The sequence below is a fragment of the Narcine bancroftii genome, chromosome 1, assembly GCF_036971445.1.
Source record: "Narcine bancroftii isolate sNarBan1 chromosome 1, sNarBan1.hap1, whole genome shotgun sequence".
NCBI classification, from domain to species: Eukaryota; Metazoa; Chordata; class Chondrichthyes; order Torpediniformes; family Narcinidae; genus Narcine; species Narcine bancroftii.
In genome coordinates, this window is record NC_091469.1 from 477,262,830 (window position 1) to 477,288,497 (window position 25,668).

General features: G+C 41.2%; 1 protein-coding gene across 19 annotated transcripts in view; it reads left to right on the forward strand.

Annotated features, from left to right (window-relative positions):
* The window catches only part of kmt2ca (lysine (K)-specific methyltransferase 2Ca), a 495,715-nt gene that overhangs the window by 282,784 nt on the left and 187,263 nt on the right, over window positions 1–25,668 (forward strand). For 17 of the 19 annotated variants that reach the window (XM_069914823.1, XM_069914812.1, XM_069914813.1 and 14 more), the window contains one exon: window positions 16,295–16,411. The exons of the other annotated variants lie outside the window; for them this stretch is intronic. In XM_069914823.1, the coding sequence (XP_069770924.1) occupies window positions 16,295–16,411 (117 nt within the window). The remainder of the gene's footprint in view (window positions 1–16,294; window positions 16,412–25,668) is intronic. 19 annotated transcript variants of the gene reach the window in all.

The window sequence follows — 25,668 nt, forward strand, 5'->3', positions numbered from 1 at the left end:
GCTATAGGATGCCTTGTTACTTGTGACCCACTCATGTGGTGGCTTTGGCCCACTTGTATCCCATGTTAATTTTAATGAATAGAAATGATGTTGGCCATTATATAGTCAATGTCATTTTGTTTCCCCTATAATTGAGGAATGTGCTTGGCAAGGAAGATTTAGTTAATTAGCAGTAAGAACAGTCATGCTTGGCAAAGACGACAGAAGAGATTTATCAGGATGCTGCCTGGGTCAGAGGTTATGAACTATAGGAAGTGGATGCATGAAGTTGGGTTGAGAATAGTAGGTACCTGGAACAGACTGCCAGGAGAAATGGTAAAATTAGATACAATTGTCGCATTGAGGTTTTTGATAGAAATCTAACTGCATAAGGGATAGAGGGATCTGAATTTGGCATTGCATGTTTAGCCTATTGTACAAAATATAGATCCCTATTCAAAGCATGTACACAAGAATCTTGGCCAAGTCTGGCCTTGAATATATAGTTTCATCATGTATAAAACAGTATATTCATGATCATATATTTATTGTGACAACTCTTTTATCTCATGATTGCGTTTAAATTGAATTTGTTCATTTTGTGTGCCTTCATTATTTCCAGATATTTATCTTCTTTATCTTCATCCTTGGAAGATTTTCAGTATGATTGACATCAAACAACACCCATAAGGGGGCTGAGTAATGAAGTACTTGCATGAATAAGTTGTGATGAGGCTGAAAATGGGATGTGATGTGGTGGCTAGGGTAGATGTGTGGATTGGTTGGAGCTTGTAATTTAGGAGTAAAACACGATGCTGGAGAAACTCAGCAGGTCAAACAGTGTTCTTTATATTTTTCTTTGGCTTGGCTTCGCGGACGAAGATTTATGGAGGGGGTAAAAAGTCCATGTCAGCTGCAGGCTCGTTTGTGGCTGAAAAGTCCGATGCGGGACAGGCAGACACGATTGCAGCGGTTGCAGGGGAAAATTGGTTGGTTGGGGTTGGGTGTTGGGTTTTTCCTCCTTTGCCTTTTGTCAGTGAGGTGGGCTCTGCGGTCTTCTTCAAAGGAAGTTGCTGCCCGGCAAACTGTGAGGCGCCAAGATGCACGGTTTGAGGCGTTATCAGCCCACTGGCGGTGGTCAATGTGGCAGGCACCAAGAGATTTCTTTAGGCAGTCCTTGTACCTTTTCTTTGGTGCACCTCTGTCACGGTGGCCAGTGGAGAGCTCGCCATATAACACGATCTTGGGAAGGCGATGGTCCTCCATTCTGGAGACGTGACCCATCCAGCGCAGCTGGATCTTCAGCAGCGTGGACTCGATGCTGTCGACCTCTGCCATCTCGAGTTCTTCGACGTTAGGGATGTAAGCGCTCCAATGGATGTTGAGGATGGAGCGGAGACAACGCTGGTGGAAGCATTCTAGGAGCCGTACTTGAAATGGGGTTGTGCAGTAGGGCTGCCAATTTTCACCCTTCACCACAACTGCTGCAAAATACTCTCTCTCTCTCTCTCTCTCTCTCTCTCTCTCTCTCTCTCTCTCTCTCCCTCCCTCCTTCCCCAACAATGGATATTGTCTCTGTTTGCAATACTTCATGACCCCTCTTAGGAGTAGCAGCAAAGGATTTCTCAGTTCTTGAGCCTGGACACTGTTCAAACATGTTGGTTCATTAACACCTACTTGTGAAACTCTCACAAGCATTTCCTATTGTCCCTGCAAAGCCAACTACAGTCTTTTCTTGCATACCTCTTGTATGGCAAATGAAATTATTGTGAAATGTGACCTAATAACTAAACCTCACATTCATACTGTTTTAAGATGTATTTTATCATAATTTTATTAAATTAGACTGTACCCCTCTTCCCCCACAAAGGAATTTTGGCTCTCGAGTTTAAATTCTTTCATAACCGAAACTATTTTTATCTTTACAATTGCTACAGTGATAATAATACACAATATATGTAACATTTTACAGTAATGTATCCCAGTAATGAAAATTTTTCTTTTACCTGATAATTTTAACATCTTGAAAAGCAATCTGCCATCACATTATTCGTACCTTTGATATGATTAATTTGCATATTATATTCTTGCAAGATCAAACTCCAGTTTAATCATCTTCTATTTTTATTCTTCATTTTATTCAAAAACACCAGAGGATTGTGATCAGTAAATATCATTACTGGTTCATGGGCTGTACACAGTGACATGTAAAAATTCTGCAAGCGAGTATGAGAGACTACGGTTCCTTTTTTTAAAACTTTATTTAAAATAAAACCACTTAGCAAACATATTACAATATTTCAAACTTAACCCAAATACATGTGGTATTTCATTTTTTGTTTTATTCAAAGGATTATTTTATAAATCTTTTTCTAATTTACCTGTCCTGTTCTAATTGATTTGTCTCTTTTATATATTCCTTTTTAATTTAGCCAAGTGTCTTGGGTAAACTTATACCTCTCATTTTGTTCATTTTAGATTGGTCACAGTGTTTGAGCTACCGAAAGAAAATAGACACACACACCGAGAGCAGTTCAGTTTATACAAATGTTTATTACTAATTCAAAAGCTGATTTCACACTACAATATGCAAGCCCTTCCCAACTATACTTATCAACGCTTGGACCGGTCCCAACTGCCGAAGCGAGGCAACGACTGCACACTTGTAGTAGGTTGTCAGGGCGCTGGTAGCAGCTTCTCCACCTCCCCCGACCGGGACGTTGCTCGGACTCTGGCTGTTCTTCCTTCTTGACAAGGGGTGTTCCCACCCCTCGGAGAGTCTAAACTTCAGCAGCAGGACCACAGGCTTATATACCCCAAAAACAATTAATCATGCGCCTACTCCTTCTAATATTTGTCAGCCAAAATCAAAACTGAACATTACATTCTACAATTTAGAAGATTAATTATTATGGAACCAGGATGTTATAATTTCCTGGTTTATCTCGTAGATACAAAGACTTATTAAAACTTCTCGAGCAAGACAGGTTGTGACCAATTCGTCAATTTCAGAGTGTTGCATTTGACAACTGCCTTCCCTGGGCCTCACAGTGGAATTCCATTTCAAAGTGTATCCTCAGATAAGTCCCCATGGCTGAGTTTAATTACATCTGCTAGTTCTGAAAGTAAGGTGACCTGCGTGTGGACCCAGTGTCGTCAGTTCCACATAAGCAAAAAGCATCTGGGTACATGGTTTTAATCCTCCATTACACCAAGTAACTTATTATTTGACCTCTTGTATATGCTTTTAATGAATCCTAAATAATACATTTATTATCTATTGAATTAAAATTCATTTCTAAAAGTAATTGAATTTGTTTTCTTATAAAATCACAAAAATCTACTCTTTTTAATAATGCAGTATTAAACCTCCATCTATGCAATATATTTTTTTTCTCTAAGAATGAATATGTCAATAAAAGTAACAAATGATCAGAAAGTATTCTTGGTTTATATTCAACTTTACTAATCCTTCCTTGTAACTATGCTGATAATTTTAAAAAATCTATTCTCAAATAAAAGCCATGTCTATAAGAATAAAAAGAATAATCTCTTTCTCCAGGATTCAATTTACTCCAAATATAAACTAAATTTAATTGCTTCATAAAACTTCACAGCTTTAGCTCTTATTACTGTTTTAGTTGATTTATCCAATAATGGATCAAGATAACAATTAAAATCATCTCCTATTAAAACCTTTTCCTACACTTCCGCCAAGAGTAAATAAAAGTATTCTTTATAAAATCATCTACATTTGGTGCATTAATATTCATAAGTGTACACATTTCATAATAAATCTGGCAATTAATCAAAACATCTCCCAACAGGATCCATTACAGTATCAAAAATATTTTACTGGTAATGTTTTTTCAATTAATGTAGCTCAGTGGTTCCCAACCTTTTACTTTCCACTCACATACCACTTTAAGTATTTCCTATGCCATAAGTGTTCCGTGATTAATAAGGGATTGCTTAAGGTGGTATGTGGGTGGAAAGAAAAATTTGAAAACCACTGTTTTAATCATTCCAAGTTGATTTGTTATGTGCACAGTTTCATAACTCCAAAGGAAATGGGCTAATGACAATTTTTCTCAAGCAAAATATTTCAGTAATAATTGGGTCTAGAGCAGTCATTCTCAACCTTCCCTTCCTACTCACATACCACCTTAAACAATCCCTTACTAATCACAGAACACTTATGGCATAGGGAATACTTAAAGTGGTATGGGAGTGGAAAGTAAAAGGTTGGGAACCACTAATGTAGCTACCCTTGCTTTGGAATGAAAAGATAAAGGTATAACTTGGCGAACCCAAACCCTTTTTAATTTAGAATGTTCTTTTTCTGTCAAATGAGTTTCTTGTAAAAATGGAATATTAACCTTCATCTTTTTCATATCTTTTTCATATAACTTAATATTCTTTTCTTTTAATTAATTGTTTAGCCTATTAATATTAAAACTAAAAAAAATTGTTATTATCCATTGTCTCAGATCAAAGTCTCTTCCAATCCTGTTCTCCGAGATTTCCTGTCCCTTAAGAAAGAAAAAGAATTTAAAAAGAATAATCAACAAAATAAATATTATTTTAAAAAAATATTAAAAATCCCAAAAAGTGCTGAATAAAAATATAACAGCCCTATTTCCCTCCACCATACAGGTCATAGGTCCTGCCACAATATGGCACATAATAGTTCAGACAAGCAAGGAAGAACGTCTAACCCCCCCACCCCCTCCCCTTAGGGGAAAAATTAATTAATTACACATTAGGAAATAATAAATTGCCCTCTGCTTCAAGCTCGACATTAACGATCATCATCAATTAAAGATGTTTTCGTCTGGGTTTCCGGCTCCAACTGTAACTCTTCTTGACAGCTTATAGTCTGCTTCGGCACAGCCTTTTTGATGTAATTTGAATCCACAGCACCTCTCTTTGAACTTCTCATTGAGGACTTAAACTCAACAGTTCTTGCTGCTCTTCCTTAACAGTAGGAAATGATTCTGCAAATCTTTATGCTTCTTCTTGATCTATAAAGAACTTGGATCATTCATTCACCAAAAACACCTTCAACGTAGCTGGATATCTAAAAGTAAACTTGTAGCCCTTCTTCCAAAGAATTGCCTTAAATTGTTTTCTTCTATCCACCACTGCTTTACTTAAATCTGCATAAAAGAAAATTTTATTTCCATCAATAAGCATAGGTCCTATGTTCTGCCTTATTTTCTAGACTGCCAATCTTAAATTTGTTTTCTTTATCTTGATATTGCAGACATTTAATCAATATAGCTCAAGGTGGCTGATATAGCAGTGTCTTCCTCCATAAAGCTCTATTCAATTCAATCACATTTGGATAAATTTTCTTCCCCCAAGATTCCAGGAATCCATTTTTGAAAAAAAAATCCACAGGGTTTTCGCTTCCTTCAAAATCTTCTTTAAGGTCAACAATCAACATTATTCTGTCTACTTTGATTTTCCAACATATCCATCTTATCCATCATTTCTTTCCTCTGTTTTTCCTAGAGTGTATCTCAATTTTCAATCCTTTCAGTTCTATCCATATCATTTTTAACTCTGCAGATCAAAATCAACTCTTTGGACGTTGTTTTAACTTCATTCATTTCTGAAGCATACTTCAACATTTCACTTTTAACCTCCTTTTTTTTTAATTTTTTATTTTTCACACCATAAATCACATTAGCCATGATATACACTATTTCTTTTTCACACATATACAGTGACTTTTTCTCCCCCCCCCCCCCTCCTCCAAAGCCACCCCCCTCTCATCCATTTTAGGTATAAAATCTAGGTTGCATTAAGCCAGTCAGACAATGTTGTCATTCAACAAAAATACACCAGAAATTCTACTGAGTCCATTCTTTTCTTTCCTTCTCCTTCCATCAATTTAGGTAATGTTTGTCCCCGGTAGGTTTTCGCTATTGTATTTAATGTAAGGCTCCTATACTTGTTCGAATATTTCAATATTATTTCTTAACCTATATGTTATTTTTTCTAATGGAATACATTTATTCATTTAAATTTAGTAGTTTCTTCCTTTTAATTTGGTTATGTATTCCATTAATATTTAAAGTCATATAGTTCAGCGTAGCCCTTTTATATTTTGTTTATCTTCTCTTTCCGTTTTTCCATCATTACCTTTCCTCCTTTTCCATTTCTGTTTTCTTATTTTCAACTCTTTATAAGACAACATTCCTACAACATCCAACATTTTCATTATTCTCCTATTTCTATCTTATTTATCCCCAATCTCCCCTTCCCCTCCTGAGTTGTCCTTTATCCCTTGTCGGACAACCACATCTCCCCTCTCCATTTGGATTTGCGAATCCACTCGCAAGCGTCAACTGATTTTGCAGTGACCGCTATTTCCCCCCCACCCCGCCCCCCCCAGAAAAGATTTCACTTTTCATATGTCACAAAGGTCACTCTTTTAATTCCCTCCTTATTCTCTCTATTCCATTACCTTCCCTTATTAATTCTTGTCTATACTATCTATATTTTCCTCTAAGTACAGATACTTTCACGTATGCACATTGTCTCTATTCACTCTTATACCTCTTTACCCGCATACATATCAATCGTGATCATTTTTACTCTCATTACCCGTCTTCGTCCCTCAGTCTATTTTTGTCTTTACCCACATACATATCAATCGTGATCATTTTAACTCTCATTACCCGTCTTCCTCCCTCAGTCTATTTTTGTAATTGTTCTGCAAATTTTCGTGCTTCTTCTGGATCCGAGAATAGTCTGTTTTGTTGTCCTGGAATAAATATTTTCAATACCGCTGGATGCTTTAGTATAAATTTATACCCTTTCTTCCATAAAATCGCCTTTGCTGTATTGAACTCTTTTCTCTTCTTTAGGAGTTCAAAACTTATATCTGGATAAATGAAGATTTTTTGCCCTTTATACTCCAGTGGTTTGTTGCCCTCTCTTACTTTTTCCATTGTCTTCTCCAGTACCTTTTCTCTTGTAGTATATCTTAGGAATTTTACTACAATAGATCTTGGTTTTTGTTGTGGTTGCGGTTTAGAGGCCAATACTCTATGTGCCCTTTCTATTTCCATTTCTTGCTGTAGTTCTGGACATCCTAGGGTCTTAGGGATCCACTCTTTTATAAACTCCCTCATATTCTTGCCTTCTTCATCTTCCTTAAGGCCCACTATCTTTATGCTATTTCTTCTGTTATAATTTTCCATTGTATCTATTTTTTGAGCTAGTAGTTCTTGTGTCTCTTTAGTTTTTTTATTAGATTCCTCCAATTTCTTTTTTAAGTCTTCTACCTCCATTTCTGCTGCTACTGCCCGCTCTTCCATCTTGTCCATTTTCTTTCCCATTTCTGTTAAGGTCATCTCTATTTTATTCATTTTCTCTTCTGTGTTGTTTATTCTTTTTCTTAAATCATTAAATTCCTGTGTTTGCCATTCTTTAAATGACTCCATGTATCCTTTAATAAGAGAAAGTATATCCTTTACCTTGCCTTTCTTTTCTTCTTCTATTTCCCTGTACTCTTCCTCTTCTTCTTCCTCTGGGTTGGCCATCTGTTGTTTCTTTGGTGCCCTTTCCTTCTCTTCTTTCTTGTTTCTATTGTCTTCTGTGGTCTCTTCTTGCTGCAGGTGTTCTGCAGCTGTCGTTGCCGGCTGTGGAGATCGACTCCCCAGCTGGTCCCCCCTCCCGTCGGTGTGTTTTTTTTTCATTCGCATCGCGCATGTGCGATTCCTCGCGCATGCGCGGTTGCGCACTTTTACTCGGCTCAGCGAGCCATTTTTGTAGTCCATTATTTACCGACCTGAGGGAGCGGGTTTCTCTCTCCGCAGCGGGCCTCTTCGGACAGGTAAGGCCTTCACCTTTTTCCTCCTTTGTCTTCTCTTCCTCTCTTACCGTTGCTTTCGATTTTTCTTTTTTTGTCGCCATCTTCTTTCCACCTTTATACACACTTTTCTGTAACTTTTATTTCTGTGCCTTTGTGTTTTCCTTTGTTTTTCCCGACTTTTCTGGAGAGGGCTGGAGTTCACCGTCCGGCCACTACTCCATCACGTGACTCCTCCCTCTTTTAACCTCCTTCATGTCAGATCTAACATCTTTAACTTGATATTGGCCCATATATAAAGATCTTACATATTTGGTGTTTTTTTTTCCCCAAGACTCAAAGCCCCCGGTATTACTTCTCGATCTTCTTCGTCATTTTCATCTTGATCTGATTCTTCTTGATCTCCCTTCTTCTCTTGATCACCAGATGTCAAAACTGCAGGTACTCCTGACATCTCAGGCATATCTGATAATCTGTCTGCAGTTCCTTCACTCCACCAGCAATACTGGAAATGGTGCTGTGGAACGACCATTCCAAAGCATATTCTTCTTCTTCAGGCATGCATGGAAGTAAACTTTTGTGCATGCACACAAGGTTAGTATATTCTTCAGGGGAGATCTGGATCGATCCAGTGCCATCTTCCCCAATATCCACGGGAGTTGGCGCTGGCTTCAGTTGAAAATAAGCCATCATTGCTCGAGTAGTCAGGGGGCTTTGGAACTTGAGGCTAAGGCTCCAACTTCTTATCTTTACTTACAATTTTCTTACCTCTTGCTGCTTTCCTTCCTTTAGCTGCCATATTCAACAGCTTCCAGGTAGGTTCCAGAGGATTTTTATATATTTTAAATATCAATTTTTAAATCTGGCTTTATATTTTCATCCACCGGGAGAATTGTAAGTCCACCTCCTTCCCCTACACCATTACGCTCTGCCCCCCCATCTCCCCACACCATTATGCTCTGCCCCCCCACCCCCCCACCCAGTTCCTTCCTAATAGTGGAATACTTCCTTTTATGAACATTGAATTTTTTTTTAAGTAGGCTAGTGGATGGTAAATTTCATCATGTTTTTGTAACAACTCTACACTCCTGCTTCCTCACTGACATCCATTGCTAAAGAAAATGGTTTGTCAAAATCAAGAGATTTTAAAACAGTGTTGTGGCACAGCATCTCCTTTAATTCTATAAAAAAGATTTTGTCGACGCAAATTTCTCTCCCTTCAAAAGATCAGATAAAGGAAGAGCAATTTCTGCAAAATTCTTGCAAAACTTCCTATAATATCCTGCCATTTCTAAAAACCATCTCACTGCTTTCTTACCATTTGGAATAGGGAATTCAGAAATCGACTGCACTTTCGCTTGAATAGGCGCAACTTTGCCCTGACCAACTACATGTCCTAAATAATGTCAGAACAACATGTCCACATTCACTTTTAGCTAAATTGAGTTAAGTTTGTTTCGGATAATCTTGCAAACAATTTTTCCAATTCCATCAGATGTTCTTCCCATATGTCACTTTTTGTGACTAAGTCATCAATATAAGCATTGTATGTTTTAAACCTTAAATTTCAGAATTTATCATCCTTTGGAATGTCGTTGGGGCATTTTTCATGCCAAAAGGTTACACATTATATTTGTGCAAGCATAATGGTATCACAAATACAGAAATATCCCTTCCCCTCCCTGTTAGTGGCATACACCAGTAACCCTTCAAAAGATCCACCTTAGTAAGAAATTTAACTTTCCCGATTTTATCAATTCAATCATCAATTCTAGGAATAGGATAAACATCTGTTTTGGTTACTGCATTAACCTCCTGTAATCTGTACAGAATCTAACTGTTTCATCTGTTTTCGGTACCAGAATACAAGGAGAACTTCAATTTGAGTTCAAAGGTGTAATAATATCATTTTCCAACATGTATTCTACCTCCTGATCGATTATTTTAGTCTTTTCAATATTTATTCGATAGGGGTGTTGTTTTATGGGACTCATTTCTCCTATATCCATATCATGACAGATCGCTGATGTTCTTTTTGGCACATCAGGAAAGAAATTTGCATATTTCAAAAGCAACTGTTTCAACTGCTTTTGTTCTTGTGGGTTAAGATGGCCTGACTTTTCCTCCGTTTTTTTTTAAATTGTTGAGTTAGACACACAGGAACTATTTTTTTTTTAAGGTAACCCTCACAAGATTCTCTTTCCGTAATCTTATGATCCATAACTTCCTCGACCCTGTCAACAATTAACACCTCTGATGCAGACTGTTCTCCACTACCATTTTTCTCATAGTAAGGTTTAAACATGTTGAGATGACAAACCTGGGTTTTATTCCTACAATCTGAAATGTTTATCACATAGTTAACATCATTCAATTTTGATTTTTACTTTGTATGGTCCAGAAGATTTTGCTCTAAGAGGATTGTCATGTATTAGGAACAAAATTAACACCTTATTTCCTGTCTTAAAATTCCTCACGTGAGTCTTTCTGTCAAATAATCACTTCATTTTACCATGTGCCATTTGTGACAGAGTATATAGAAATGTTTTTTGGGAGATGTTTGTTAAAGTAGGTCACATGCAAACACATTAAAACAGTTCTTATTTGAAATACTGGAGCTATGCTAGACATAGTGGTTTCTCACACCTTTTTGCAAGAGCATTTAAGAGTGCTCAAGAGACTTCTCTGATAGATTGTTGTTTACCCAAAAGCAACAGATGTAAGAGGAGGTTGGCTCCGCTATTGTCTGCAGGAGACTTACTGTTGTAAGAGGGTCATGTGGTTTTGCAAGCAGAGAGAGTCAAACAGGCTTTCTCTCTGTCTCTATGTGAGAGAGAGAGAGAGAGACACACACACAATCAGAGATCACTTGACAGTGTCAGCTGGCGAGACGTTGCTGGGACTGGAACAGGACAAGCTGCCAAGAAGCCCCAGAGTGAAGCCCCAGTTGAAGCCCTTGTGGTTCATACAAGAGAAGAGGACTGGCTGTCTAATGTTTCACTTGGAATTAGAGAAACAGAAAGGAACTCTGTGATGACCTGAAAGAATGAGATTATCTGGAGAACCCTGATGGGGCAAGTTTCGTCAGCAAGACACTGGAGTGGAATTGTGGATGTCCTTGAACAACAAATCTCTCTCTGAAAACCCAACAAGAACCTTCCTGAGCGGTAACCATTTACGTTTCAAACACTAAAGCCTGGTGAACTTTATAAATGTTAAATTTTGTGCACAGTATAAGGATTGCCTGCAACCAGTAAACTTGGAGGAATGAGAAGTGAGATTAGACTGTGAACCAAATAATTTTTTGAACGAACACACACATTACATACACGTGCGATTAGAATTAGAAGGGGATTAAATAGTTAGGTTAAGTAATGTTAAAGTTTAATTATGTTTTCTTGTTCAAAAAATAATTAAATACTACTTTTGTTTAAGTAACCCTGTGTTGTGGGGCATATCTTTTGCTGCTGCTTTTTGGAGTCCTCTGGACTTTGTAACATTGCTATTAACTTAACCTGCTAATTCGAAGCCCAAGTGTATGTAATGTTTATGTGTTCAAGAAAGTTCTTTTTCACTGTACAATCATTCACTTTTCACTTTTCCAAGTTCACTGGTATCAAGCTATCTTCCAATTTGCACACAATTAAACATTTATTATATTCACCAGGCTCTGGTGTTTAACTTGCTACTGCTCAGGAAGGTCTTTGTTAGTTTCAGAGAGATATTCGTTGTTCATCGGACACACAAAATGATCTCCTTCAATCAGCAACTGAAGTGTCTAACCGAAGAAACTTGCCTCCTCTTGCGTTTTTCCAAAAGATAACCTCGTCTTCCAGGTTACTACAAAGAGTTCTTCTTTTTTCCCCTATTTCAGGAGAAACGCAATAACCAGCCACAACCTCTGCAATTGACAACAGAGATTTAGAATAGGTTGAACTCAGAACTCAAAATAGGGTCATGCAACAGGTCTGCCATCTTGCACCCTTCACCACAACTGCTGCAGAATACTCTCCATCTCTTTTCACCCCCCCCCCCCATGGAAGTTTTCTCTCTGTTTGCAAAACTGCATGACCCCTCAAGATAAATTGAGAAATACAGCACAGTAGCAGGCCCTTGCAGCCCACAATCCTGCTCAGCCTATTTACACCCATGTGTCCAATTGTTCAACAAATCCCATACTTCTTTAGAATGTGGAGGAAACCGGAGCACCTGGGGGAAATCCACGCAGATGGCAGGGAGAATGTGCAAACTCCTGATAGATGGCACCAGATTAAAACTCAGGACATTGGTACTATAATAGCCTTGTGCTAACTTAATGTTTTATTTGTCTAAACACTGCTAAAAAGAAAAAACAATTAATTGTTTTTTTTTGCTCTATAGAATCATTTCCTTCTCACTCTTGAATAGCTTTCTTTGTATTTTTATCTGAGTTGAATGGTAGTCTTCCTACCTTTTAAAAAGGCCCAATAGAATAGAAAAAATATTGAGCTCCTTGAATCCTCCTTGAAAAACATAAATTTTAGTATTTCACTTCTGTTATGAGCCCAGAGGACCCCAAAACCCAACAGCAATAGATATTCACTGAGACAAATGTTAACTTAAACAAAGGTTGCTTTTAATTATCTCTAAACATGAAAACAGGATCAAACTCTAACTTATTACTCTTAATTTACTTAACCCCCTTCTAATTCTAAGCACACGTGTATGTAATGTGTGTGTAAGTTTAGAAACGTTCTTTGATTCACAGTCCAATCTCACTTCTCAACCTTCCAAGTTCAGGCAATTCTTATACTGTACACAGGATTTAACATTTATAAAGTTCACCAGGCTTTGGTGTTTGAAAAGTAAATTGTTACCACTCAGGAAGGTTCCTGCCAGTTTTCAGAGAGATTTGTTGTTCGCTGGACACAAACTGATATCTTCTAATCAGCCACGTCAGTGTCTTGCCGAAGAAACATGCACCATCAGGGTTTTCCAGATGAAAACCTCTTTCTTTCAGGTCACCACAGAGTTCTTTTTTGTTTCCCTATTTCAAGTGAAACATTAGGAAGCCAGTCCTCTTCTCTTGTATGGACCACAAGGGCTTCAACCCGTCTTCAAAATGGGGATTTTCCTCTCCCAGCTGCGCGCATGCTCTCTCTCTCCCCCCCCCTCCCTTTTTGACTTTGCAAAACTATATGACCCCGTTAGTGGATTATTGTTCCCCAATAATCTGTTCATTTCATAACTGAGCCAATATTGAATTATTAAGGAAAGATATAGTTGTCTTATAGAATTGCATTCTTTCCTGATTCTGCTGCTTGAAGATTACCTACAAATTTTAGTTTTGTGGTTCCTTTTGCATGTACCCCACTTTACTAAGGTAGAACGTTCCAGAGAAACCGTTCCTAAACCAAAAATTTGTCAAGTGAAGACCCCTTGACGACTATTGGAGGCAATTTTCCTAAAAGCAAAAACCCATTATAATTTCATCGTAAAAGCAAACATTAGTACTTGGCACCTATTCCTCCTTGAGCACCTTACCCACTTGCTCTGCAATCTTCATCAATTTGTGGATGTGCGCAGCAAGATCCTGCTATTACTCTATTTTTGGTATCCTTCCACTTGGTGTGTTTCTCATTGCCTTGCTTACCCTCCCCAAATGACGTAGCCCCCCCCCCCCCAGACAGGTTTACATATACCATTTTTAAACTCAACCATTCCCTTTCTGGGTCTTTATTCCTCATATATCGACCACTCCACCAACCTTGGTCTCATTAACAAGCTTTTGTATTTATGGTCAGATACTTTGTATGTACATCAAGAAAGGCAAATAGCGCCTTTGGAAGACTACACAAAAGAGTCTGGAAAAACAACCAACTGAAAAACCTCACAAAGATAAGCGTATACAGAGCCGTTGTCATACCCACACTCCTGTTCGGCTCCGAATCATGGGTCCTCTACCGGCACCACCTACGGCTCCTAGAACGCTTCCACCAGCGTTGTCTCCGCTCCATCCTCAACATCCATTGGAGCGCTCACACCCCTAACGTCGAGGTACTCGAGATGGCAGAGGTCGACAGCATCGAGTCCACGCTGCTGAAGATCCAGCTGCGCTGGATGGGTCACGTCTCCAGAATGGAGGACCATCGCCTTCCCAAGATCGTATTATATGGCGAGCTCTCCACTGGCCACCGTGACAGAGGTGCACCAAAGAAAAGGTACAAGGACTGCCTAAAGAAATCTCTTGGTGCCTGCCACATTGACCACCGCCAGTGGGCTGATAACGCCTCAAACCGTGCATCTTGGCGCCTCACAGTTTGGCGGGCAGCAGCCTCCTTTGAAGAAGACCGCAGAGCCCACCTCACTGACAAAAGGCAAAGGAGGAAAAACCCAACACCCAACCCCAACCAACCAATTTTCCCTTGCAACCGCTGCAATCGTGTCTGCCTGTCCCGCATCGGACTGGTCAGCCACAAACGAGCCTGCAGCTGACGTGGACTTTTTACCCCCTCCATAAATCTTCGTCCGCGAAGCCAAGCCAAAGAAAGAAAACATCAAGAAAACCAAGGGCTTCATGTTGAGTCTGTTCATTAAAATTACTGTCATTTGTTAGTGCTTGTTTCTTTGCTATTTAACTCGTTTGTAATCCTCTTTGCCACTTTCCCTCGGATCCCATGGGTTTTTACTTACTTAATCAATCAGTCCTGTGCTTTCAGTTCTACTTTTGCTTTATTTGGTTCAGTAATTGGTTTAATGACTAATCGTGTCAATAACCAAGTTACAACTTAGTCTAGTTGAAATAATCATCCACCGTGATTATTTCAGATAACTCTTTCAGACAAAAATAAAACTAGGAGAGTAAAAGAAGAAATACTTAGGCCAGGCATCATTTGATGAGAGAGAGAGAGAGAGAGAGAGAGAGAAACAAATCAATGACTTTATATTAGCAATTGTAATTTTAGTTTATTCTGCAAAGACTAGTTTGGGTAGTTTTACCAATGATGCAGTGTGGTTATCGCAACCGGGTTCAAATCTGGCACTGACTGTAAGGAGCTTGTACATTCTTCCTGTGTCTGCATCCGTTTCCTCCCACCTTTCAAAACTTGTGGGGGGGGGGTTGTAGGTTAATTGGGGTAGGAAGGGCCCCTATAACAGTGCTGTGTGTCTAAATTTAAAGTTAAAAAATTTAGATTTAATTTAAATTTAATAACCTTGCAGGATGTGCCCTGTACATGGATATTTGAAAACCATCTATACCTAGCCAAAAATGTAGAGAAATTGAGATGGATTTCAATAAATGTGGTAGCTTGCTCTGGGAAATGAACTGGAGCAAACAGAATGTTGTTAAGAAAACTAATGGTAGAATAGAACATCGTTTGTTTGATGTTATTTTGGGATGTGTACTGAACCTTTTTTTTTAAAAAAGATGAAATGACTTTGAAGTACATCCATTGTTGAAATATAGGAAAGTGCAGTAGATAATGATACCCAGTAATGAGATAAATAGGCAAATATCCAACCAAATGCCTCAATTGGCAGAGAATTTGATTTAATTACTTTAGTTTGAAGAAAATTGTTAATTGTATAATTCCTGTGGATGTTTAAATTCTAAATGTGAAGCTACCATTTCCTGTGCATTAATTCCCAGTTTTCGGATGACAAGCACTTATAGTTATACGAATGTCCACGTGAATTAGATTTGGGTTAAAGGAAAGTTGTTTCTTTTTTGATGGAAGTGTAAAATGTGCATCCTGACAATACTCTTTCAGTGAAGGAATGCCAGCAATTACCCTCAAAAAGAGATTGTATTGTAAACAGTTTGTATACAGTCCACATTCTGGTCGATAAATGCATTATCTTGTTGAAAAGTTGTGTGCATTTTTGAAAATGCTTAGATTGGCACGTGCCAAACTTTCCATAACTGCCAATCAATTTGCCATTTATCCCCAAATACTGTATCTATTAGATGAAATGGGAGTTCCATAAAAGAAATGGTAAATTACCAAGAATGTACCTGAAACATAAGGTATAAGGATTATGTTTTCCTTGCTGTTCAATTTAGCAATTCCATTTATACCAAATATTATATTGATAAGTGTTTTTAAAAAAAAATGTAACCTTATATGTGCATTCCAAACTAGACATGTAATACATTTACCAGAATTTCTAGGGATAAGTTTTTATTTATTTGAATTACCTGTAATTAATGACTTTTTTAATAAAAAGCTAGTGGATCTGATTTTCATGCAGAAAACCTGATTGTTTAGGGTGGGACTATTCTAAATTTTCTTTGCTAGCAGAGTTTGCAGAAGTAATACGGCACATTATTTGGCAGGCAGCAATTTTAATTCCTTTTCCCTGTGTGGTTTCATTTTTTAAAGTATTATTTTGCAAACAAAAATTCTGTTGGGCTTTTATTTTGTATTAACATATTAGTCATGTTTTACATTTAAGTTTATTTTGCTGGGGTTTCCCCAATTACAATTTTTTTCACCTACCACATCCTAGGGCATATGGGCGACAAATACTATGAGTTCCCCTTCCTGGGCTGCAAACAGTTATGAATTTCGGGAGAATATGGTAAAAACAAAGCAACATCAGAACACCATTTGGAGCGTCAAAGTGGTAATTCATATTATTTACTTTTCTAAAAATTCCTTTGATATTTTTATTTGGCTTTGCTGTTTCTATAATGTAGGGAGTAGAATGATTTTTGTTTCTCATTTATTCATTCTTATTTTGCAATAATCATTACTGTATGCCCAAGAATACAACTGGTCAAAAAACATTGCTGTTCAGCTGATTGAACTCCTACCTTTTCTTATCCCTACCTTTTATCAGACTTTTAATTTTGAACAAATAAAAGCACGGGTTCTGTGTGCATATTAGCTAACGTGCTCAAATACAGAGCTCATACCAAGGAGAAAAAAAACACAAATGCTGGAGAAACTCTGCAGGTCAAATAGTGCCTTTATGTAGCAAAGGTGAAGATACATCACCATCTTTTGAGCCCTTCATCAAGGTGTGGGGGAACATGAGAGATATCCGAATAAAAGGGGGGAGAAGGGGATGGTGAGGAGGGGAGATGATAGGTGGGGGGGGAGAGTCAATGCTAGGGGGAGAGAGAAAGGAAATAGGAACTGGAATAACTAGTTAAAGGGGGGGTGGGTGGAGAAGGCAAGCTGATTAGTCGAATGCATTGAGCTCAATGTTCATGGCTTGGGGGTTGGAGAGTGCCCAGACAAAAAATGAGGTCTTGTTCCTCCAATCTTTGGGTGGTCAACGTGGGGTTATGGGAAAGGCCATGGACAGACATGTGAACTTGAGAGTGTGGCTCAGAATTGTAATGGTTGGCCACGGGAAGGTCGCTTTTGTGGCGGACAGAGAGGAAGTGCTGGGCAAAGCAATCTCCTAATCTGTGACCAGTCTCTCCAATATAGAGAAGGCCAAAGAGGGTGCACCGGATGCAGTAAATGAGTTCTTTGGAGGTACAGGTGAAGGTGTACACCTGAAAGGTCTGTTTGGGACCTCATACTGTGGTGAGGGAGGAGGTGTGAGTACAGGTATTACACCTCCTACGACCATAGTGGAAGGTGCCGGGGGGGGGCGATGGGTGGCGAGGGAAGAATGCACAAGGGACTCATAGAGGGAGTTGTCCCTACAGAAGGCTGAGGGATGCGGAGGCTGGTGGGGTGGTAGGTGAGGATGAGGGGAATCTGTGTTTATTGCTTCTAGGGGCAGGAGGGCTAGGGCAGATTAGCAGGAAATGGAGGAGATGTGGGTGAGGGCCGAGTTATTAGTGGAGTACTACATCCACTGGCGGATCCATGCGTTCAACGACTGGTTCCACACTCGCCTGGCATCCATCGTAAGCTCGCCTCCCTGGAAACTGCAGCATCTGCAACCCTCCACATGGATCCCCATCTTGGCCCCAGTCGCCTGCCCTACAGAGCTCCCACCACCATTGCCACCAACCTGGACTCGGACCCCGGCCGGCTACCTCAACCACGGAGCTCCCATCACCGTGGCCTCGGACCGAAACCCAGGCCTTGGACACCCATGCAATGGAGCTCCCATGACCGCTGCCCAGACCCCGGCTGCCTACTCCACGGAGCTCCCATTGCCACAGCCACCCACACCACCACCCTACTCACTGGAGTCGCAGATGCCATCTCCTACTGGTATTGGGGCCCCGTTGCCAACCTGACAGAGTTCCGCACGCAACTGCCGCCCAACCCAACCTTGGCTCTGACCTCCTACTCACCACAGTTCCTGATGCTACCGCTGCCAACTCCAGGACTGGACCTGTAGAAGATGCTAGAGCCTTCCTTGCTGACTCGTCCCACGTGGCTTCCGACACTGACTAAATCTGGAGCCCTGATCTCTCTATTGGATCCTGCTCAACTAACCCCTGCCGCTACTCCTCCCCCTCTACCCCCCGCCCTCCATCTACCTACCCTCTTTCTCTTCCCCCCCCCCCCCCCAAATCAGGCCACTCCTCTTACCCTTCTCTCCCTCCCCGATCCTCCTCCAAGGCACTTCCCTTATCTTCACCCTCTCAACTTCTCCAACCTTCCAATCCCCCCAACACTCCTGCCCTCTCCAACCTCCCCCACTTCCCTTCTCCATCCTCTGATCTCTCCAACACTCCCCCCAACACCCTCCACCACACCAACTCCCACTCTAACCCTTGCCTCGTTTTTATCATCTTCTCTGACCTTCCCTTCTTGGAGGTGGAACGCTTTATCCTCCGCAGAGTTCTCACCTTCGTCCCCCTCCGTCCACACTTCAACGAGTTCTGTGCACGCCGTGATGCTGAACACTTCTTCCGTCGCCTCCGACTCCAAGCCCACTACTTTGGCCACAACTCTCCAACACCTTCCCAAGACATTTTCACCTGCTTCAAGACTTGTTCCTCCTGGCCAGCAGCCACATTAACCCCTGCTCCAACCTCACCTCCTCAGAATGCTCTGCCCTCCACTCTATCCACAACAACCTTAACCTCACTATCAAACCCACAGACAAGGGTGGTGCTGTTGAAGTCTGGTGCACTGACCTCTACCTGGCTGAGGCCAACAACAGGTCTCCAACAGGACCCCACCATCACCCATCAAGTCACCGTCTCCAACACCATCTCTCACCTCTTCAACTCTGAGCACCTCCCCCAAAACCACCAACCTTTCAGTTTCCCATGCTTGCACCGCCCGCTTCTACCTTCTACCCAAGAAACATACACCTAACTATCTGGGCAAACCCATTGTCTCTGCTTGCTCTTGCCCCATGGAACTAATTTCATCTTACCTTGACTCCATCTTTTCTTCCCTTGTTCAATCCCTCCCCCCTACATCTGCGACACCTCACATTCTCTCCACCTCCTCCAAGACTTAAGATTCCATTCCCCACACAGAAGGCCTTAAAGCATTTCACTTTTTCCTGGACCTCAGACTTGAGCAGTTACCTTCCACCACCACCCTTCTCGGCCTGGCAGAACTTGTCCTCACCCTTAACAATTTTTCCTTTAACTCATCCCACTACCTCCAGATTAAAGGTGTAGCCATGGGTACCCGCATGGAGCAAAACGTGCTCCAAGTCTACACAGGCAAGACTCCCCAACTCTTCCTCCGGTATATCGACGACTTCATCGGGACGGCCTCATGCATCCATGATCAGCTCATCAATTTCATGGCCAGTTTCCAGATGGACCTCAAACTCATCTGGTCCATCTCCGATGACACACTTCCCTTTTCTGGATCTCTCTGTCTCCATCTCAGGAGACAGACTCTACACTGACATTTATTACAAACCCTCTTACTCTCACACCCTGTCCTCACACCCTATCCCCTGCAAGGACTCCATTCCCTTCTCTCAATTACTCCATCTCCACCGCATCTGCTCCCAAGATGAGGGTTTCCAGTCCAGAGGCTCTGAAATGTCTGCCTTCTTTCACAAATGTGGCTTCCCCTCCACCACGATTAACTCGACCCTCACCCGCATCTCCTCCATTCCCCACTCATCTGCCATAGCCACCCCTAGAAACAATAAGCATAGAATCCCCCTTGTCCTCACCTACCACCCCACCAACCTCTGCATCCAACACATTATCTGTCAGAATTTCCGGCACTTACTACAGGACCCTATCATCAGACACATTTTTCATCCTCCCCCCTCAACCTTCCATAGGGACAACTCCCTCCGTGACTCCCTCGTGCACTCTTCCCTCCCCGCCCCACACCGGCACCTTCCACTGTGGTCATGGGAGGTTGTAATACCTGCACGCACACCTCCTTCCTCACCATGGTCTGAGATCCCAAGCAGACCTTTCAGGTAAAGCACTTCACCTGTACCTCCAAAGAACTCATTTACTGCATCCGGTGCACCCTCTGTGGCCCTCTCTACATTGGAGAGACCAGTCGCAGATTAGGAGATTGCTTCACCCAGCACCTCCCCTCCATCCACAACAAAAGCGACCTCCCCGTAGCTAACCATTTCAATTCTGAGCCACACTCTCAAACTCACATGTCTGTCCATGGCTTTTCCCATTACCCCACGCTGACCACCCACAGATTGGAGGAACAATACCTCATTTTTCGTCTGGGAACTCTCCAACCACCAAGCCATGAACATTGAGTTCACTGCATCCACTAATCAGCTTGCCTTTCTTCTCCCCCACCCCCCGCCCCCCCAACTAATTTTTCCAGTTCCTACTTCCTTTCTCTCTCTGCACCTAGCCTAGACTCGTCGCCCCCACCTATCATCTCCAGCCTTGACCACCCCCTCCTCCCCCTTCCCCCTTTTGTTCGGACATCTCTCATGTTCCCTGACACCTTGATGAAGAGTTCAAGCCCAAAACGTTGGTGATGTATCTTCACCTTTGCTACATAAAGGCACTGTTTGGCCTGCTGAGTTTCTCCACCATTTGTGTGTTTTTTCACTTCACCACAGTGTCAGCAGAATCCTGTCTTTTACCTCTTATCAATGTAATGTAGAACATGTAGCACAGGTGGATTCTGTTGACCTTTTTGAAGTATTTCTGTTTGTAAAGTCATCCAACGTTTAATTTTGTTTAATGATATTTTCTTTATTTACCACATAAGACTTACATAGTGTTTAACTGATAATTAAGTCTCTTCAGACTTATTTGCCTATATCTATTTAAATTCCATATGGATTTCTTTCTTTATTCAGTTCTCTTGCCTTATCAAATTGTTTTCTCATTTGTGTATGTTTCTAATATTTCTACTGTTATGAGGTTTCTCTTGAACATGTATTGGATATTCCATGTGGAAAAATAATTCTCAGCAGTTATTGTTCATTATATTTAAAGATTACTTTTGGGTTCCATTTCTCACATCTTTATTACTTCAATAACGAAACTCTCTTTGAAAGTAGCAATTTTGCTACTTTCATCCCAAACACAAATGTAGATCCTTTCCAGATAAATATCTGTTCCCTCGTGTGACTTTTAATGTCTGAAGCTTTTTGAAATTTATCTGCTAGAGTCTTATTTTCTAAAGAGCTGGTTTACAGGTGTAATATCGATGCAGACAGTGACTTGTTCTGTTTCTGCCTTGAGGCCCCATTCCACCAGATATGATTGAGCCTCAGCATGGAAAAGAACTGGAAAAAAGAAACCAAATAATTAAGATTTCAGATTTATTGTCAGAGTACATACATGACATCACATATTACCCTGAGATTCCTTTTCCTGTGGGCACGGCAGAATTACCACTAATTGGTAGTGGAAAAAATTAACTATACACAGTGTAAAATTAAGCTCTTTGACATTCACCTTTCCCACAATAGCCATGAATCTGTTAAAACATGCTAGATCACATCTGAACAAATTACTATTTGTTGCACATTTTTTTCATTATTTATAAAAAAAATAGCAGTTTTAGTGAGATATGAAAAACAGAAGGAATTAAATGCAGTAGGTCTGCCCATTGCACTCGTTATGTCAGCAAGTTTTTAAAAATGCTTGTCATTGTATTTAAACATGACTGGATTATACAGTTGGAGATCTGTGACCCTGTGCAGCAATAGACTCCTGCAATGTGAAGTTAGACTATTTGATGGACACAGGCACAATGGGGTGAATGACCTTTTGTAAACTTTTTATGTCACTTTTTTTATGTTTTAGGTGTATATCAGTCCCTTTCACAAAATTTCCCTATTGCAGCTTGATATTGAACTTCTGTGAGAAAACTATCAAGGGAAGCCTCATGGGATCTTTCCACCATTCTTCTTTTCCTGCATTCCATCCATTCCCCAGTGGATAAGTATACCGCTTGTCATGAAATAATTCAAACAGGGCTCAATTTTCAGCCACAACTCATTTTATCCATATTCTTATCTTTTTAGTTGTCAGTTTCACTGAAAATGTTAATTTCCCTGAGTCTATCGTTTATTGACTCACTTTTTTTTGTCACTTGACATGGTGGTAAGCCACCATCTTGAATTACTACATTCCAGCTGCTTTGCGCTATTACTGGATTGAAACTTTGACGGAGAGTTAATAATCAAAAATTATTTTTTACAAGTCAGAAAAATATTTGACCAGGAAAGAAACTTGAAAGTAGCAGTTTTCATGTGATTGATGTAATCTGTCCTCAGGTAATAGAGATTTGAATTCTGGGAACTTTTGAGGCAGCAATTAAGATGTTGAAGTACATCCTGTAGGGAGGCAGAGTATGCCGATGCTGAATGTTAATGCTGGTAAATGAAATCCCAATCAAACAGAATGGATTGTCTGGACCTCCTTACCTGCCGCTATGACTGAACTCGTCAAGCAAAATAGAATTCTGGCAGTCAGCCGAGAACAAGCTTTTAGATAAAATGTTAAACTATACCTAAGCGCTATCTGGTTTATTTGACGAATGTAGAATGTTGGCAGCACTGTTTAGAAGAGCAGTCAAGTTACCTCTTGTATCATGGTTAACAGCTATTTCAGGCAACATCCTTAAAGCAAATAACCTGCTCATTAACACATTGAGATGCATAAATTCTCTGTCTTTATTTCCTATTTTGTAGTTATGATTTTAACAACTGTATTGCAGTGCGCAATGAAGAATGAGAAAATGATCAGACATAGTCGAGTGCGAGTTCAGGAAAAGTCATTCACCCAAACAGTTACATGAAGCTTTTCATAACACCTCGTGTTCCAAATGACGTCCCTTGAAACCTCCCGAGCCAATGTGATTAAGCATCTGGTGACCTGCTACAAGCCCCCGCCTCCAGAACCGGCGATTGGAGAATAAACCTCTGGTGCCATTGCTGTCCACCGCTCTTGGGCGGTCATCTGCACCTTCACAACGGGATTATTGGCAAGGGCCGATCAAGGTTGAGATGAGCAGGCTTTAGTCAATCAATCGTAAATGTTCCTGGCTGCCCCCAATGTCCAGTACATAAATTGTACGATTGTTTCGTAGCACTCTGAAGGGGGTCCTCATTCAGCCTCTATAAGGATGGCCTGTGTGCACCTTTATGCACAAACGCACAATCCTGGAGTTGCTTTGGGAAGAAGGGTGTAGCTGTTCCATGACTTGACGTGGGAACTGTGGCCAATTTTCCAAGTTGCTTCTGCAGTCTGCCTAAGACTTCAGTCAGTGGCACCTACTGTCTGTATGCTGTGGGCACAAACTCCCCAGGTACACAGGGCTCCATAAACCAACCCTTGACGATGAGGAGTTGAGATAGTCCTTCGGTACAGTTCTTATTCCAAGGAGTATCCAGGGCAGCTTGTCTGCCCAATCAGGTCCCTGGAGGTGGGCCATCAGTGCAGCCTTCATGTGCCTATGGAACTGCTCCACCAAGCCATTTGACTGTGGGTGGTAGGCAAAACATCTCAGAGTGCAGAGTAAAGTGTGGGCCTCTGTCGAGGTAACGTGTGTGAGGAGGCCGAACTGAGATACCCAGGAAGAAATAAAACCTGGCACGTGAATCAGTCAATGAGTCCGTCATAGGAACCAACTCCAGTCACCAAGTGAATCTGTCAATGACTGTAAACAAGTACGTAAACCCTCGTAACACCGGAAGCAGGTCAACAATGTCAACATGCACGTGGTCGAATCTGTGCTGCAGTGCCTGGAATGGCTGAAGCAGTGCCTTCACGTGCCTTTGCTCTTTTGCAGATTGGCAGTCCATGGAAGTCTTTGCCCAGTACATGACCTGCTTTTTGAGTCCATGCCATACAAACTTTTCAGCAATCAGGCAGACCATTGCTCAAATTGAGGGGTGGGACACTCCGTCAATGGCATCGAAAATGCAACATCTTCATGCAGCAGGGACAATAGGATGAGGCTGACCTGTGGAAACATCACACAGGAGTGTGGTACATTGCAGCCCAAAGGCTACATCCTTAAGTTGCAGGCTTGTGACAGCAGTTCTATAAGCGGGAGTTCATTGTCCTGGCGCTGAGTTTTGGCAAGCACCATGTAGTCTACACCTGTAGAGGGGGCACAGAGGACTGGAACAGGGCATCAGCCACCACATTACTCTTACAGGAGATGTGTTTAATCCTGGTTGAAAACTTGGATACGTAAAGTACATGGCGTTGCTGGTGGACTGACCAGGGATCTGATGCCTTCACGAAGGAGAACCTTAGTATTTTGTGTTCAGTAAGAACCGTGAAGTGCCTGCCTTCCAAAAAATAGCGGAAGTGTCTGACCGCTAAGTACAGTGTCAGCAGTTCCCTATCGAATGTGCTGTATTTAATTTCCGGAGGGCAGAGGCGCCTACTAAAAAAACCACTAGAGGCTTCCATTGTCCATTGGTGTACTGTTCTAAGACCCCGCCTACTGCCGCGCTGGATGCGTCTATCATCAAGGCGGTTGGTGCATCCATTTGTGGATGTTGCCTTTGCTAGGGTGTCTTTGGTCTGCTGGAATGTTACCATCATATTGATTGTCCACTTGATTTCTTTGGCATCACTGGGCATGAGGTCGAAGAGGGATTTCATAATATGAGCTGCAGAGGGTAGAAAGCGATAATAGAAATTGATTATCCGCCACAAATTCCTGTAATCCTTTGATGGTATTGAGCCTCGCAAATTTGAGGATGGCTTCCACCTTGCTAGGCAATGGAACAACACCCGGTTACTGATCTGATGTCCCAAGAACTCAGTAGAGGACTGCTCGAATTTTCACGTGGCAGGGTTCACATTTAGCCTGTATTCCTTTAGGCAGCGGTAGAGTAAATGTAGATGCTCTAGATGCTCATTGGGGAGTGGCTAGCAACGAGTATGTCATCCAGGCATACGAAAAGAAAGTCCATGCCATGTCCCACTGTGTCCATCAGTCGCTGAATGTTTGTGGAGCCTTTTTGAGCCCATTAGGAATTCTCAAAAATTTGAAGAGGCCGAAAGGTAATATGATGGCGGTCTTAGGCACATCTTTCGGGTTTACAGGTACCCTCACACCAAGTCAATTTTAGAAAATATCCTGGCCCCATAAAGATTAGTTGTAAAGTCCTGTATATGGGGCACAGGGTACCGGTATACATCATTGAGGCACCTGTAATCCCCAAAGGTCTCCAGTCTCCCATGATTTTGAGCACCATATGTAGTGGTAAGCCCATGGGCTTTCAGACCTGTGTATAATTCCAAGTTCCTTCATTTTGTGGAACTCTTGTTTGCAAGCCGCAACTTGTCAGGCTCAGGCGTGTAGAGGAGGTCCTTGGGTGAGGATGTGGTGTGCGATGCCACGTTTGGATGTGTCAGTGGAGAGCAGGGGAGTGACAATGTCCAGAAACTCCACAAGAGGTTTGATGAATTCGTTGTTCAAGTACTCCACAGGATCTAGGTGTGGGATGGGTAGTTTGGCTTTTCCAAGATGGAAAGTCTGGAAAGTTGTTCACCATCCGGCGCTCTTTTAAGTCCACCATAA